The following is a 14610-nucleotide window of genomic DNA, read 5'->3' on the forward strand; positions in this document are numbered from 1 at the left end:
CAGACTCTCCCAGCATCCCCAAAATTCCCTCCTGGGACCCCCCAAATCCCCAGTCCCCCCAAATCCCCAGCCGCTCCAAAATCCCAAATTCCCTTCCCTGACTCCTCCAGCACCCCCAAAATCCCCAAAGTCCCCTCCTTGACCCTCCAGCACCCCAAATTTCCCCACCCAGCCCACCTGGCACCCCCAATAATCCCCTCCAGCAACCCCAAAATCCCCAAAAATTCTCCTCCCTGGCCCCTCCAGCACCCCCAAAATCCCCTCCTGGCAACCCAGCACCCCCAAAAATCCCTCCCTGACCCCCCCCCAGCACCCCCAAATTCTTGCCCCCAAGCCCACCTGGCACCCCCGGGGGGGTTTTGATGAATTTCCCGTTGAAGTGGGTGATGACGGCCTCGCACTTCTCCGTGGATTCCATCCTGGGGGGAGCGGGGCTGGGCCGGGGGCCAGGGGGGGCCCCCAACTCTGTGTGCCCCCCAAAAACCCCGTGCAGCCCCCCAAAATCTCTGTGCTCCACCCAGCTCCATGCAGCCCCCCGCAATCCCTGTCCGCCAGCCCCATATAGCCCCCAGCCCTATGTGCCCCCTCATACCCTGCAGCCCCCCAGCTCTGGAAGCCCCCCCAAATCCCTGTCCCCCCAAGTCCTCCCCATCCTCCTGAGCCCCCCAATCCTTGAAGCTCCCCCCAGATCTTGAAGCCCCCCCCAAAATCCATGTCCCCCAGCCCCATGTACCCCCCATCCCCTGCAGCCCCCACTTCTGGAAGCTGCCCCCCAAATCCCTGTTCCCCCCAGCCCTTCCCATCCTCCTGGGCCCCCCCAGCCCCACACACCCCTATCCCCTGCAGCCCCCCCAAACTCTGTGCAGCCCCCAAATCCTGTCCCCCCAGCCTCTTCCCATTGTTCTGAGCCCCCTCCCAGCCCAAATAACCCCAGCCCCAAATAACCCCCAGCCCTCACCAACATCCTGAGCCCCCCCTTCCCCTGCAGCCCCCCCAGTCCTACACACCCCCAACCCCTCACAGCCCCCCCCAGATCTGTGCAGCCCCCCAAAATCCCTGTCCCCCCAGCCCTCCCCATCATCCTCAGCCCCCCTAGCCCCACACACCCCCAACCCCTGCAGCCCCCCCAGATTTGTGCAGCCCCCCAAACTGTGCAGCTCCCCAAGTCCCCTCTCCCCCCAGCCCTCCCCATCCTCCTGAGCCACCCCCATCCCCTGCAGCCCCCCAGCTCTGGAAGACCCCCCAAATCCCTGTCCCCCCAGCTCTCCCCATCATCCTCAGGCCCCCCCAGATCTGTGCAGCCCCCAAGTCTTTGTCCCCCCAACCCTCCCCATCATCTCAGCCCCCCCTCCATCCCCTGCAGCCCCCCCAGCTGTGTGCAGCCCCCCAGTCCTCCCCATCCCCCTGAGTCCCCCCTAACCCCACACACCCCCATCCCTCACAGCTCCCCCAAACCTGTGCAGCCCCCCAAATCCCTGTCCCCCCAGCCCTCCTTATTGTTCTGAGCCCCTCCATCTACCCCCCCATTCCTGCATCCCCTCCATCCCCTGCAGCCCCCCCAAGTCCCTGTCCCCCCAACCTCGCACACCCCCAACCCCTGCAGCCCCCCAGCTCTTGAAGCCCCCCGAAGCTGTGCAGCCCCCCAAACCCCACCCCCCCTCCCGTACCGTGCGAATCCCACGCCCCTGCTGGCGGCCGTGGGGGTCGCGCAGGATGCGGGTGGAGACCACCTGCCCGAAGGGCTTCAGCAGCGCCTCCAGCTCCTGCTCGTCCACGCCCAGCGGCAGGTTCGAGATGTACAGGTTGGTGGGGTCCTGCTCCTGTTGCTGTGGGGAGGGGTCAGCCCAGGGTAGGGGGCTCCTGGGGGGGCTCTGGGGGTCGCTGGGTGGGGATTGGGGGTTCAATACCTTGGCCATTTGTGCCTGAACCCCGCTGGCTTTCAGGGCTGTCACGGCTTTTTGGGCGGCTGTGGGGCTGTCAAAGTCCACGAAACCGTAACCTGGGGAGGGGGGAGAGGTCAGAGAGACCCTCCCCAAAACAAAGCAACCCCACCCCTCCCATCCTCCTGAGCCCCCCACCCCAGCCCCACACACCCCCACCCCCTACAGCCCCCCCAGCCCAGCTCTGGAAGCCCCCCAAATCCCTGTGCTCCCCAGCCCTCCCCATCATCCTGAGCCCCCCAGCCCCAAACACCTCCATTCCCCGCAGCCCCCTAGATTTGTGCAGCCCCCCAGCTCTGGAAATCCCCCCTAATCCCCGTCCCCCCATCCTGAGCCCCTCCAGCCCCTTGCACCCCAATCCCTTGCAGCCCCCCGGATCTCTGAAACTCCCCCAGCTCTGGAAGTCCCCCCAGACTTAAGCAGCCCCCCCAAATCCCTGTCCCCCCAGCCCTCCCCATCATCCTGAGCCCCTCCAGCCCCATGTACCCCCACCCCTTGCAGCCCCCCCCAGATCTCTGCAGCCCCCCAGCTATGGAAGTCTCCCCAGGCCTGAGCAACCCCCTCAAGTCCCACACACCCCCATCTCCTGCAGCCCCCCAGCTCTGGAAACCCCCCCAAAATCCCTGTCCCCCCACCCCTCCCCATCATCCTGAGCCCACCCCTTGCAGCCCCCCAGATCTGTGAAACCCCCCCAGCCCCATGGAGCCCCATCCCCTGCAGCCCCCCCAACCCTCCCACCCTCCCACCCCACCCCAGCCCCAGTGTCCCCCCAAACCTTTGCACTTGTTGGTTGTTTTATCCAGGATGGCTTTGGTGGAGACAATCTTCCCATAGCTGGAAGGGGATAAAGGGGGTGTCAGGACTCAGTGGGACCCCCAGCCCCCCCTGAAGGGTTCTGGGAAGGGGGGGACACAGCGGGACCCCCGCCCCACTCACGGCTGGCAGAGCTTGACCAGGTCCTGGTCGGTGGTGCCGGGGTGCAGCCCCCGGATGTAGAGGTTGGTCTTGCTGAGCTGGTCTGGGGTCCCCCCGGCTGGGCTGGGGCTGGGGGGGCCCAGGGGCTGGGCCGGGGGCACATAGGGCTGCTGGGGGGGGGGGGAAAGGGGGATCAGCTCTGCTGTAGACCCCCAAATCCTCCCCTCGCCCCAAGGAAAGACTGAGACATCCCAAGTGGGGTTCAGCCCATCCCAGGGGGCTCAGCCTGGACCTCACTGTCTCACCCATGGAGAGAAGGACCCCTGGACCCCATAATTTCCCCCCGACCCCATAAATTGCCCCCAACCCTATTATCTCCCTCCTGGAGAGAAGGACCCCTGGACCCCTCCCCTGGACCCCATTATCTCCCCCCTGAACCCCATTATCTCCCCCCTGAACCCCATTATCTTACCCTTGTCTCCACAATTTCCCCCCGACCTCATTATCTCCCCCAGCCCCATTATCTCCCCCTGGACCTTCTAATTTCCCCCTTTTATAATTTTGACCCCAAAATCCTCCCTGGAGAGAAGGACCCCTGGACCCCATCATCTCCCCCCAACCCCATTATCTTCCCTTTTGAGAGAAGGGCTCCTGGACCCCATAACTTCCCCCCAAACCCCATTATCTCCCCCCTGGACCCCATTATCTTCCCCCTGGAGAGCAAGACCCCTGGACCCCATCATTTCCCCCCGACCCCATTATCTCCCCCTTGGACCCCCTATTTTCCCCCCAGCCCCATCATTTCCCCCCAGCCCCATTCTCTTCCCCCCTGGACCTCATCATTTTCCCCTGACCCCATTATCTCTCCCTGGGCCCCATAACTTCCCCCCAACCCCATTGTCTGCCCCTGCCCCCCATTCTCTCTCCCCGACCGCATTATCTCCCCCAGGACCCCCAAACCCCGACCCTCTCCCCCATCCCCTCACTCAGGGGGTCCCCATCTTCCCCTCCCCCCCTCCAGACCCCCTATCCCGGTGTCCCCCCCCCCACCCCAAATTCCATGCCGGACCCCCCAAATCCCCCCTCGGTGACCCCGGTGGGAGCGGGGAGGCCACAATGGGGGTGACCCTTCCCCCCCCCGCCACTTCCATCACGGGATGCGGGGGAAACTGAGGCACGAACCGGGGGTGGCGATAGCGCCGAACACACGGGACCCCCCCCCGGGCAAACCGGAGCTCACCGGGGGGGTGTCCCCGCTCCCTTCCCGGTGTTGGGGTAGGGGTGACCCTCTAGGGGTGCTCCCCCTTTCCCAGCACCCCCACTCTCCGCCGCCCCTCCCCGGGCCTGTCCCGCCGGGACGGCCCCGGATCCGCCCCCACCGGATCCCCCCCAATACCGGACCGGACCGGGCCGGGCCCAGCGGGCCCCGCCGCCCTCCCGGTACCTTCTTGCCGCCCTTGTTGTAGGCGAAGGCGGGGAGCCCCGAGCGCGGCGGCACCGAGAGCAGCATTTTCCCGAGCGCGAGGGGCCGGGACCGGGCGTGACGTCACACCGGGAGCCAGCCTGGAATCCGGGCGGGCCCCGCCGCGCCGGGTCCTAGCGCCGCTCCCCGCCCGGCGCTGCCCGGGCTGCTCCGGTGGGCCCCGGCACAGCCCGGTCCTCCCCGTTCCCCTCCGGTGTCACCCCCGGTGCTGCTCGTGCTCCTCCGGTGTCACTCCCGGTGCCTCCCGTCAGCCCCCCGGTGTCACCCCCGGTCTTGCTCGTTACCCCCCGGTGTCACTCCCCGGTGCCGCCCGTGCTCCTCCGGTGGTCCCCGTCACACCCCGGTCCTGCCCGTGCTCCTCCGGTGTCAGCCCCGGTGCTGCCCGTTCCCCTCCGGTGTCACTTAGGGTGCCTCCTTTTACCCCCCGGTGTCACCCCCCCGGTGCTGCCCCGTTCTCCCCCGGTGTTCCCCGTCACATCCCGGTGCTGCCCGTTCTCCTCCGGTGATCCGCGTCACCCCCTGACCCTGCCCGTCCCTCCCCGGTGTCACCCCCCGGTGCCCTCCGTCTGTGTCACCCCCCGGTACTCTCCCGTTACCCCCGTTGTCATCCCCCCGGTGCTGCCCCGTCCTCCTCCGGTGTTCCTCGTCACCCCTTGGTCCTGCCCGTTACCCCTCGGTGTCAGCCCCCCGGGCGCTACCCGTCCTTCCCGAGTGTCAACCCCGGTCCGGTCCGTTCTCCCCCGGTGTTCCCCGGAACCCCCCGGTGCTGCCCCTCGCCCCCCCCCGGTGTCATCCCCGGTACCGCCTGTCACCCCCCCCGTGACCCCCGTCAGCCTCACGACACCCCCCTCCCCACAAATGAGACGCCTTCCCCCCTAGACCGCCCGGGACACCGGGGAAACACCGGAGGGACACCGGGGGGACACGGCGAGGGGGATCACGCAAGCCTCCTCTCACTCAACCGGGAGGAGAGGGGGTCGCCCTCACGAACCCCCGGGGGGGCTGCACCCCCCGACCCCTCCCCCGCACCGAGGGGACGTCACGGACCCCCCCCCACCCGGTGCAGCGCGGTCCCTTTAAGGGAGGCCACGCCTACCGCCGCCATTACCCCCTTGGCCCCGCCTCCCCGCCTTCCCCGTGGGCGCGGCCATTTTGGAAGCGCTGGTCACGTGGTTGGACACCACACCCCGCCCGCCGCCATATTGGTGCCTTTCCTCCGTCACGTGACTGCCTTAGGCCGCGCCCATTTCTGAGGCGGCTCTGGGGGCCGCCATTTTGGAGTGGGGAAAGGCGGAATTTGGGGGGCACCTGCGGGGTCTGGGGAGCACCTGAGGGGTCTGGGGAGCGTCTTGAGGGTCTGTGGGGCGAGATTGGGGTTTCTGGCGGGCTCTGGGGGTCTGCAGGGCAGGATTGAGGGGTTCAGGGAGTTGTGTAGAGTAGGGTGGGGGGATTCTGGGGGCACCTGGGGGGGCTCTGGGGCATCCTGGGGGCACCTGAGTGTCTGTAGAGGATTCTAAGAGGGGTCTTTGGGGCAGGTTGTGACATTTTGGGGTCTATAGGGTAGGATTGGGGGTGCTGGGGGCACTTTGGGGGGGTCTATGAGGCAGAAAAGGCCACCTGGGGGCTCCTGAGGGGGTCTATGGGCAGGATTGGGGGGCTCATAGGAAACCTGGGGGGTCTCTGGGGCATCCTGGGGGCACCTGAGTGTCTGTAGGGGATCCTGAGGGGGGTCTTTGGGGCAGGTTGTGGCATATTGGGGTCATAGGGTAGGATTGGGGGCGCTGGGGCCACTTTGGGGGGTCTGTGAGGCAGAAGGGGGGCACTGGGGGCACCTGGAGGGTCTACAAAACAAGACTGGGGGGTCTTGGGGGCACCTCTGGTGGTCCCCAGAGAGTCTGTGAGGTGACACAGAACGCCAGGGGCACAATGGGGGTCGCAGCCCTGCTGTGCCCACCCTGGCACGAGCTCAGCCAGGTTTGGCAGGGACAGCACAAGAGGGGCACAGGGTCCTGGGGACCCCCTCCATCCCGTTGTCCCACTCGGTGTCCCCCCAAATGTCCCCTCTGTGTGTCCCCACCGTGACTGGCCACATGTGCCAGCAGAGTGTCCCCAGATTGTCCCCACAGGGTGTTCCCCACATGTCCCCCAGTTGTTTCCCCCCAATCTCCCCTCCCTTTTGTCCTCCCTCATATTCCCCTGCGTGTCACTCACATATCCCCCCCATATTCCCCCCAAAACCCCCCACATCCCCAGGGCTGTCCCACCAGTGTCCCCCACATATTCCCCTCCTATAAACCCCACCAGGGCTGTCCCCCTGCTTGTTCCCCCCATATTACCCCTAAAACCCTCACACACCACCCCAGGGCTGTCCCCGCAATGTCCCCCTGTGTGTCCCCCGGTGTTGCCCCCATAAACCCCCCCCAGAGCTGTCCCCCCGGTGTCCCCTCACTCCTCCAGGGCTGTCCCCCACATAATCCCCCCCATATTCCCCCCAGAACACCCCCCACCCCTCCAGGGCTGTCCCCAAATGTCCCCATGTGTCCACCCCCATATTCCCCTTAAAACCCCCTCCCCACCCAGAGCTGTTCCCCTGTGTGTCCCCCGGTGTCCCCCACATATCCCCCCCATATTCCCCCTAAAACCCCCCCACACCCGGTGTCCCCTCATATTCCCCTCCCATAAACGCCCCACACACACCCCCCTAGGGCTGTCCCCCGGTGTCCCCCCCGTGTCCCCCACATATCCCCCGCTATTCTGCCCAAATCCCCCCCACATCCCCCCAGGGCTGTCCCCCACATATCTCCCCCATTTTCCCCCTAGGACCCCCACATCCCGTATTTCCCCCGGTGTCCCCCTGTATGTCCCCCCGGTGTCCCCCACATATTCCCCTCCTATAAACCCTCCCACCCCCCAGGGCTGTCCCCCTGGTGTCTCCCTGTGTGTCCCCCCGGTGTCCCCCACATATTCCCCTCCTATAAACCCTCCAACCCCCCCCCCCCCCCCCCCTCAGGGCTGTCCCCCCGGTGTCCCCCCGCGTGTCCCAGCTCTGTCCCATCCCTTTGTGGCCGCGGATTGTTCTGGCTTTGCCGGGCTCAGCAGCGCCGGGGCCCCCCCGTGCTGAGCCAGGGCTTCGCCCGCTGACTCACCCCACGTGCGGGGCCGGGGCCGCTGCTGAGCCGGCAGAGCCGCGGCCGGGGGGGCACCGGGGCTGGGCCCCCCTCCGGCCCCAGAGCCCTCCCACGGTGGGGTCAGACCCGGCCCCGGGCTTGTCCTGTGCGGGGTCCCCCACCTTGGGATACCCTTGGGATACCCTTGTCCCTGAATTGTGGCAGGTTTGTGACCCCCCCCAGGGACAGCCCTGTCTCCAGTTCTTGTCCCAGATGTGTGACCCCCTTGGGACACCCCTGTCCATGAATTGTGGCAGGTTTGTGACTCCCCCAGGGACAGCCCTGTCCCCAGTTCTTGTCACAGATGTGTGACCCCCTTGGGACACCCCTGTCCATGAATTGTGGCAGGTGTGTCACCCCCCCCGGGATATCCCTGTCCCTGAATTGTGGCATGTGTGACCTCCCCAGGACCTCCCTGTCCCCAATTCTTGTCCCAAATGTGTGACCCACCCTGGTCCCCCTGCCAGGGACAGCCCTGTCCCCATCTTGATCCACTTGTGCCACCCTTCCTGTTGCCCCACCAGGGACCCTGTCCCTACTCTTGTCCCAGCTGTGTGACAATGCCACCCCCCTGCCCAGGTGTGTCACCCTGTCCCCTGTGACCTCCTTGTTCCCCCCAGGACCCTGTGCTCATCCCAGGTGTGTCACCCTGTCCCCTGCCACCCCCCCTAGGATCTTGTCCCTGTGCTCATCCCAGGTGTGTCACCCTGTCCCCTGCCACCCCCCCTAGGATCTTGTCCCTGTGCCCATCCCAGGTGTGTCACCCTGTCCCCTGTGCCCACCTCAGCCCCTCCCCGAGGGTCCCTGTGCCCATCCCAGGTGTCCAACCCTCCCAGGGCCAGCCCTGTCCCCACTCTCATCCCAGATGTGTGACCCCCCCCCCGTTATCCCCCTCAGCCTTTCATCCCGTGTCCTTTCATCTCTGGTCGTCCTGGCAACACCCCAAAGTGTCCCGGGGGTTGCCATGGCACCCAGGGATGCTCCAAGGACCCCCTCCCAAAATCCTGCCGCACCCTGAGCACCTCAGGGCTGCCCTGTGCCAAAGGGGTGGCACTGCTGGGGGGTGACAGGGACAGTGACGGGGGTGGCAGTGCCAGGGGGCAGGAGGTGCCCCTGCTCTGCACTCCCCTCTGCCACAGCTGCACCATGGCCATCGAGGTAAGACCCCTGCGAGCTGCCCCAACCCCCCAGCCCCCTCCCCAAAACCACAGCCCCAGAGTCCCTCCCTGCCAGGGGGGGATGGGTGAGCAGCCCCCAACTCATGGAGACTCCCCAAATCTGTCACTTCAGTGCCCAGCTCATAGCCCTGGCACAGGGGGGTCCCTCACTGTGACTTCTGGCCCTGTCAGGGCTGCTGTCCCCCCTTCATCCCTGTGACCCCATTGCCAGGACATCCTGTCACTGCAGTGCCCAGGGACTGAGGGGTCCCATCCCCGAAGTACCCCATCCCTGTAGGTACCCAAAAACTGGGGAATCCTCTTTCCATGGCACCCCATTGCCCCAGTACCCCCCACTGCAGTGCCCAGAGATTGAGAGGTGCCATCCCCAAGATACCCCATCTTTTAGGTACCACATCCCATAAACTGGGGCACCCCATCACCAGGGCACCCATCACCAAGGGACCCCCCCATTGTGGTACCCATGTGCTGGGGGTCCCATCCCCAAGGTACCCCATCTCTGAGGTACCCCATCCCAAAAACTGGGACACCCCATTGCCAGGGCACCCCACCACCGAGGAACCCCCCCCACTGTGGTACCCAGGTATTGGGGGGGTCCCCTCACAAAACTCCCCAATCACTGGCACATCCTGTTGCCATAGCACCCCACCCCCAAAATACCCCATCCCCAAAGCCCCCCTGCCCCCTTTGTGCCACCCCCTCCTGGCAGTGCCCATGGGGTGACCCCAACCCCGCTGTCCCCCCAGGAGCTGCGCAGCGGCCGCTTCTGGCGGGGGGTGCTGGCAGAGCTGCTGGCCACCCTCATCTTCGTGGGGGTGGTCTTGGGGGCTTCGGCATCCCCAGAGCAGCTGGCACCGGCCCTGGCAGGGGGGTTGGTGGCCGGGGGGCTCCTCTGCACCCTCGGGGGTCCCCAGGCCAACCCTGCCTTGACGCTGGCCCTGCTGTGCACCCGCAAGCTGAGCGCCCTGCGCGGGGCCGTGGGGGTCCTGGCCCAGTGCACGGGGGCCACGCTGGCCTCTGCTGCTGCCCGGGCAGCGCTGCAGGATGGCACCGGCCTCGTCACCAGGGTGAGTGTCCCCATCCCTGTCCCCGTCCTTGTGCCCACTGTGGTACCCCATCTCTGAGATACCCCATCCCCGTGGGTACCCAAAAACTGGGGTATCCTATTTCCATGGCACCCCTTTGCCCTGGTACCCCCCACTGCGGTGCCCAGGGACTGAGGGGTCCCATCCCCAAGGTACCCCATTTCTGTCCCTGTCCCCTGGCACTGGACAGGTTGGACAGGTGTCCCTCCCTCCTGCAGGTGAGCGTGGCAGGGACAGCGGGGACAGCGCTGGCATGGGAGACCTTTGCCACCTTCCAGCTGGCACTGGCTGCCTTTGCCACCTCTGAACACGCCGCCCCACAGGCTGGGCTGGCCCTGGGCAGTGCTGTGACCGCCGGTGCCCTGGCTGCAGTAAGGACCCCCCCATGTCCCACCCACCCAGGGGGTCCCCACCCCACCAGCCCCTGACCCCCCCATCACCCACAGGGGCCGTTCTCAGGGGGCAGCATGAACCCCGCGCGCTCGCTGGGGCCGGCCATCGTCACCGGGCTCTGGGATGATCATTGGGTGAGTTGGGGGCACCCTGGGGTCCCCCAGAGTCCCCAAGTAAGGGGGGGTCCCCAGCTGCAGGGTGTGACCGCTGGGGTCCCATCCTCACTCCAGAATGGCGGTTCCTGATCCCTTCCCTTCCCTTCCCTTCCCTTCCCTTCCCTTCCCTGGGACACCAGCTGTATCCCAAATTTGGGTCCTCATGGTGTCCCCAAGGGTCGTCATGGTGTCACCATCACAAGACCACTGTGTCCCCCCTGTTGCCATCCTTGGGACAAGCCCCATCCCCTCAGGATGTGCCCCCTCCCCAATCCCCCTACCCCAAACAAGTGACACCCCCTCCCCTGGGGCAGACTCCTCTGCTCAGTCCCCATCTCTGGGGTGGGGTCCCGTGTCCCCCCCATCCCTGGGACCCCCCCAAAGCTCTGTCCCCCTCCAGGTGTACTGGCTGGGCCCGGTGCTGGGCGCGGTGCTGGCCGGGCTCTCCTACGAGTTCATCCTGGCACCGGGAGCGTCCCGGGAGAAGCTCAGCGCCTGCCTCGCCTGCCGGGACGTGGCTCTGGTGGAGACCCCCAGCCTGTCCCCCTCCTCGGTGTCCCAGTGCCCCCCACCACCCTCCCCAGGCGAGCAGGGCACTGCCTGAGCACCCCAATTCCACCGCAGCCCCCCGATCCTTCCATGGGGCACCCACAGGGTGGGCGGCTCGGTGCCCCCTCCCCTTTTATGCGCGTGGGTTAGGGGGGATTAAAAGTGTATTGGGGTCGCAGGTGGGTGCGGAGCGATGCTGTGAGGGGACCGGGGAGGGGGTCTCGATAACGGCACCGCGACACCGGGGGGCTGCGATACCGCGATACCGGGGGCTGCGGCACTGTGACACCGGCGGGGCCGGCCCTCCCCGCGGGTTCTCCCTCCCCGCATCCCCCCGGTGAGGGCGGGGGCCGGGACCCCCCGTCAGCCCCGTCCCGTGCCGGGGAGCTGAGCACAGCAAAGCCCTTTGTGGTGTCCTCTGCAGCCCCGGCAGATTCCGCCGGGCACCAATGGCCGGGCCGGGCTTTAATCCCCCCGGCCGGGGACTCAGCGCCCGCTAAGCCGGGCTGAATAAACCAAACCCTCCCGCAGACAACAGCACTGAAGGGGGGGGGACACCCCGCAGCCCCCACCCCACCCCGCAGCCCCCACCCAGCGCCCCTCCCAGCGGGGGTTGCCCCAAAGTGTCCCCAAAAACCTTTAGGGGGGTGGGAGGTGTGGCAGTGCTGGCCCCCAGCAAGGGGATCCCTCAAACCCCACTGAGGGCATCAATGAGTCACAGCCCCCACCCCAAAAAAAACCCAGGGATGGGGGCGGCACAGCTTAGGGGGGGTCCCCATTATGGGGGGGATGCCCGGGGGGGGGTTCCTCACCGCCTGTCACCTGTCCCGTGCCCCGGGCAGTGAATCGGTTAACGGTGCGGGGGGGGTGGCTGAGGTGGGATCCCACCCCCGGGGCCGGCCCGGGGGGGGCTTATAAAGGTGGGCACGGGCGGCCCCCGGGGAGGGGAGCGGGGCCGTGGAGGGCGGCAGCGGGGCCAGGCCATGCGGGAGCTGCGCTCGTCCGCCTTCTGGAGGGCCGTGCTGGCCGAGTTCCTGGGCAGCCTCCTCTACGCCCTGCTGGGGCTGGGGGCCTCCCTGCGCTGGGCCCCGGGCCCCCCCAGCGTTGTGGGGTCCGCCTTGGCCTTCGGGCTGGCCCAGAGCACGCTGGTGCAGGCGTTGGGCAATGTCAGCGGGGGTCACGTCAACCCGGCCATCACGCTGGCCTTCCTGATGGCCTCGCAGCTCTCCCTGCCCCGTGCCCTGGGTTACCTGCTGGCCCAGGTGCTGGGAATGCTGGCCGGAGCTGGGGTGCTCTATGGGGTGACCCCCGGCCCCGTCCGTGGCACCCTCGGCCTCAGCGCGGTGAGCACGGGGGGGGGGATCGGGGGGTTGGGGGTGTCTGTGGGGCTGGGGGATTGTGGGGTGGGGGCTGTAATGAGGATTTGGGGGCTCCAGGAGGTGTTTGGGGGAACTGGGGGGTCCAGGAGGTGGTTTGAGGAAATTGTGGGGGGTCCAGGAGGTGGTTTGGGGGAATTGGGGGGGTCCAGGAGGGTTTGGGGGTCTGAGGTACTTTGGGGCTGTAATGAGGGTTTGGAAAGATTGGGGGCGTCCAGGGGTTGTTTTGGGATCTGGGGTACCATGGGGGAATTGGGGGGGTCCAGAAGGGGATTTGGGGGAATTGAGGGGGTTCAGGAGGTGTTTGGGGGGGTCTGAGGTACTTTGAGGCTGTAATGGGGATTTGGGGGCCTGAGGTACTTTGGGAGCTGTAATGAGGGGTTGGGGGGATTGGGGGGGTCCAGGAAGTGGTTTGGGGGAATTGGCGGGGGGGGGGTGCAGGAGGTGGTTTGGGGTACCATGGGGCTGTAATGGGGGTTCTAGCGTTCAGAGGTGTTTGAGGGTGGATTGGGGGGTCCAGAAGATGTTTTGGGGTTTGGATTGATGTGGGGCTGGGCATCCCAGAAGAATTTGGACATGAGGAGATGTTTATGGTACACTGGAAATTTGGGGTGTGGAAGGATAACAAGGGAGGATTTGGGGTGCTGGGGGGCAATGGGGGAGCAACTCTTAGGGGTGCTGAGCCGCTTCCCCACACAGCTGCACCCCGGCGTGGGCCCGGGCCAGGGCACGGTGGTGGAGCTGCTCCTGACCGCCCAGTTCGTCCTCTGCGTCTTCGCCAGCTTCGACGACCGTCACGACGGGCGCCCGGCCATGGCCGCCGTGCCCGTCGGCTTCTCCCTCGCCCTCGGCCACCTCTTCGGGGTAAGGGCGGCCTCGGGGACCCCCGGGGGCTGGGGAGGGGTTGGGGGGCAGCTGTGCAGCCCCCCAGTGCCCGATCCCCCCGCAGATCCACTACACGGGCGCCAGCATGAACCCCGCTCGCTCCTTCGCCCCCGCCGTCATCACCCGCAACTTCGCCAACCACTGGGTAAGTGCGGGGGGACGGGGACCCCCAAACCCGCTCCGGGACCCCCTCAGGGCCTCCCCGCTTGTCCTGGCCCAGCTGCTGTGTCCCCGCTGATGGCGGGGCCTGCCGGTGCCACCACGGTGACAGCAGCGCCTCAGGGTGCTGGGTACCCCCGCGACATCCTGGGGAACGGAGACGCGTCCTGCCCCACCGGGACATCCCGGGAAACGGGAGACACGCGGGGACATCTCGGGGAGCGGGAGACGCGTCCTGCCCCACCGGGGACATTCCGGGGTACGGGAGATGGGTCCTGCCCACCACGGACATTCCGGGGAGCGGGAGTCGGGTCTTGCCCCCACCGGGGATATCCCGGGAAGCGGGAGACACGCGGGGACACCCCGGGGAGCGGGAGTCGGGTCCTGCCCCACCGGGGACATCCCGCTAAGGGGGACACGCTGCCGTTCCCCGTTCACCGGCAGATCGGTGGCTCCGAATGGGCCGGTGCTCGGGCATCAGCGGGGTGGGTACCGTGTCCCTACCGGAGGGCGGGGAGCCGGGGGTCCCCCGGTGCCGGTGCCCACGCCGCCCCCCCGCAGGTGTACTGGGCGGGCCCGCTGCTGGGCGCGGCGCTGGGCGCGGTGCTCTACGAGTTCGCGCTGTGCCCGCGGCCGCGCAGCTTGGCCGAGCGCCTGGCCGCCCTCAAGGGAGAGCCGCCCGCCCCCACGGCCGTCACCGCCGCCGCCGCCGCCACCGCCGAGCCGCCGCCCGAGCCGCCGGCAGAGCCGCTGGAGCTGAAGACGCAGGGGCTGTAACGGGGCCCGTCCCGGGGCGCGGCCCCGCGCCCGCCGCTGCTTTGCTGTGACGGGGCCGCCGCGGTGCGTGTGGTGCGTGTGTGTGCGGCGCGGCGCGGCGGGCGGCCGGCGGCGGGGCCCCGCTGCTGCCGGGAACCGGCCAACCGGGCTGCCCGGGGCCGCCCGTACCGGGCCGGGGCCGCCCCGCCCCGCCTCGCCGCGGCGGGACTTCTGTGTTCGGTGAATTAAACCTGCTCTTTTATTTTGGTAACCGCTCGCGGCCGTGCCCGGCACCGGGAACCGGGAGGGACCGAGGATTGGGGGGGGACACCGGAGCCCGCCCGGCGGGTGGCGGGAGGGGCCGCCCGTTCCCGCGCCCCGGGCAGGCCCCGCCCAGCCAGCGTCGTTCTTAAAAGGGCAACACCGCCACAGCGTCCCTTCCCCTCAATGAGCCCCTCCCGTCTTCCACCCCTCAGCGCTGCGGGCTGGGGGGCGAGGGCGGGGGGATTGGGGGCTCCCCGAGGCACCGAGCCGCCGGTTTGTGCCCGTGGTGGGCGGCGGGGGTGGGC

At 67.6% G+C, this 14610-nt stretch overlaps 3 protein-coding genes across 3 annotated transcripts; 2 read left to right on the plus strand and 1 right to left on the minus strand.

Annotated features, from left to right (window-relative positions):
* Window positions 1–339: 339 nt before the first annotated feature.
* Window positions 340–4388, minus strand: RBMS2 (RNA binding motif single stranded interacting protein 2; the record flags this gene model as incomplete). Its single annotated transcript, XM_054294323.1, is given in 7 exon segments — window positions 340–419; window positions 1668–1693; window positions 1695–1826; window positions 1908–1999; window positions 2716–2774; window positions 2877–3025; window positions 4300–4388. Coding segments are annotated over 7 exon segments (604 nt in total), but the record flags the coding sequence as incomplete, so codon positions are not given.
* A 4263-nt stretch (window positions 4389–8651) lies between these two features.
* On the plus strand, window positions 8652–10920 carry LOC128949474 (aquaporin-2-like). Its single transcript, XM_054294335.1, has 5 exons — window positions 8652–8663; window positions 9430–9750; window positions 9987–10139; window positions 10215–10295; window positions 10717–10920. The coding sequence occupies exons 1-5, from the start codon at window positions 8652–8654 to the stop codon at window positions 10918–10920; spliced, it is 771 nt and encodes a 256-aa protein (XP_054150310.1).
* A 928-nt stretch (window positions 10921–11848) lies between these two features.
* On the plus strand, window positions 11849–14062 carry LOC128949469 (lens fiber major intrinsic protein). The gene is made up of 4 exons (XM_054294329.1): window positions 11849–12208; window positions 12941–13105; window positions 13191–13271; window positions 13847–14062. The coding sequence occupies exons 1-4, from the start codon at window positions 11849–11851 to the stop codon at window positions 14060–14062; spliced, it is 822 nt and encodes a 273-aa protein (XP_054150304.1).
* Window positions 14063–14610: the final 548 nt, after the last annotated feature.

The sequence above is a fragment of the Melozone crissalis genome, unplaced genomic scaffold (genome assembly GCF_028551555.1).
Source record: "Melozone crissalis strain CALT ecotype California unplaced genomic scaffold, PUWL_Pcris_2 ptg000242l_1, whole genome shotgun sequence".
NCBI classification, from domain to species: Eukaryota; Metazoa; Chordata; class Aves; order Passeriformes; family Passerellidae; genus Melozone; species Melozone crissalis.

What these genes read in the sequence shown, in the direction of transcription:
- LOC128949474 (XM_054294335.1), top strand. An exon ending in CCGCCGGTGCCCTGGCTGCA is followed by an intron (nt 10,140 to 10,214) that starts GTAAGGACCCCC and finishes CATCACCCACAG; the next exon opens with GGGCCGTTCTCAGGGGGCAG. An exon ending in GGCTCTGGGATGATCATTGG is followed by an intron (nt 10,296 to 10,716) that starts GTGAGTTGGGGG and finishes GTCCCCCTCCAG; the next exon opens with GTGTACTGGCTGGGCCCGGT.
- LOC128949469 (XM_054294329.1), top strand. Translation starts at nt 11,849, where the DNA reads ATGCGGGAGCTGCGCTCGTCCGCCTTCTGGAGGGCCGTGCTGGCCGAG. An exon ending in CCCTCGGCCACCTCTTCGGG is followed by an intron (nt 13,106 to 13,190) that starts GTAAGGGCGGCC and finishes ATCCCCCCGCAG; the next exon opens with ATCCACTACACGGGCGCCAG. An exon ending in GCAACTTCGCCAACCACTGG is followed by an intron (nt 13,272 to 13,846) that starts GTAAGTGCGGGG and finishes GCCCCCCCGCAG; the next exon opens with GTGTACTGGGCGGGCCCGCT.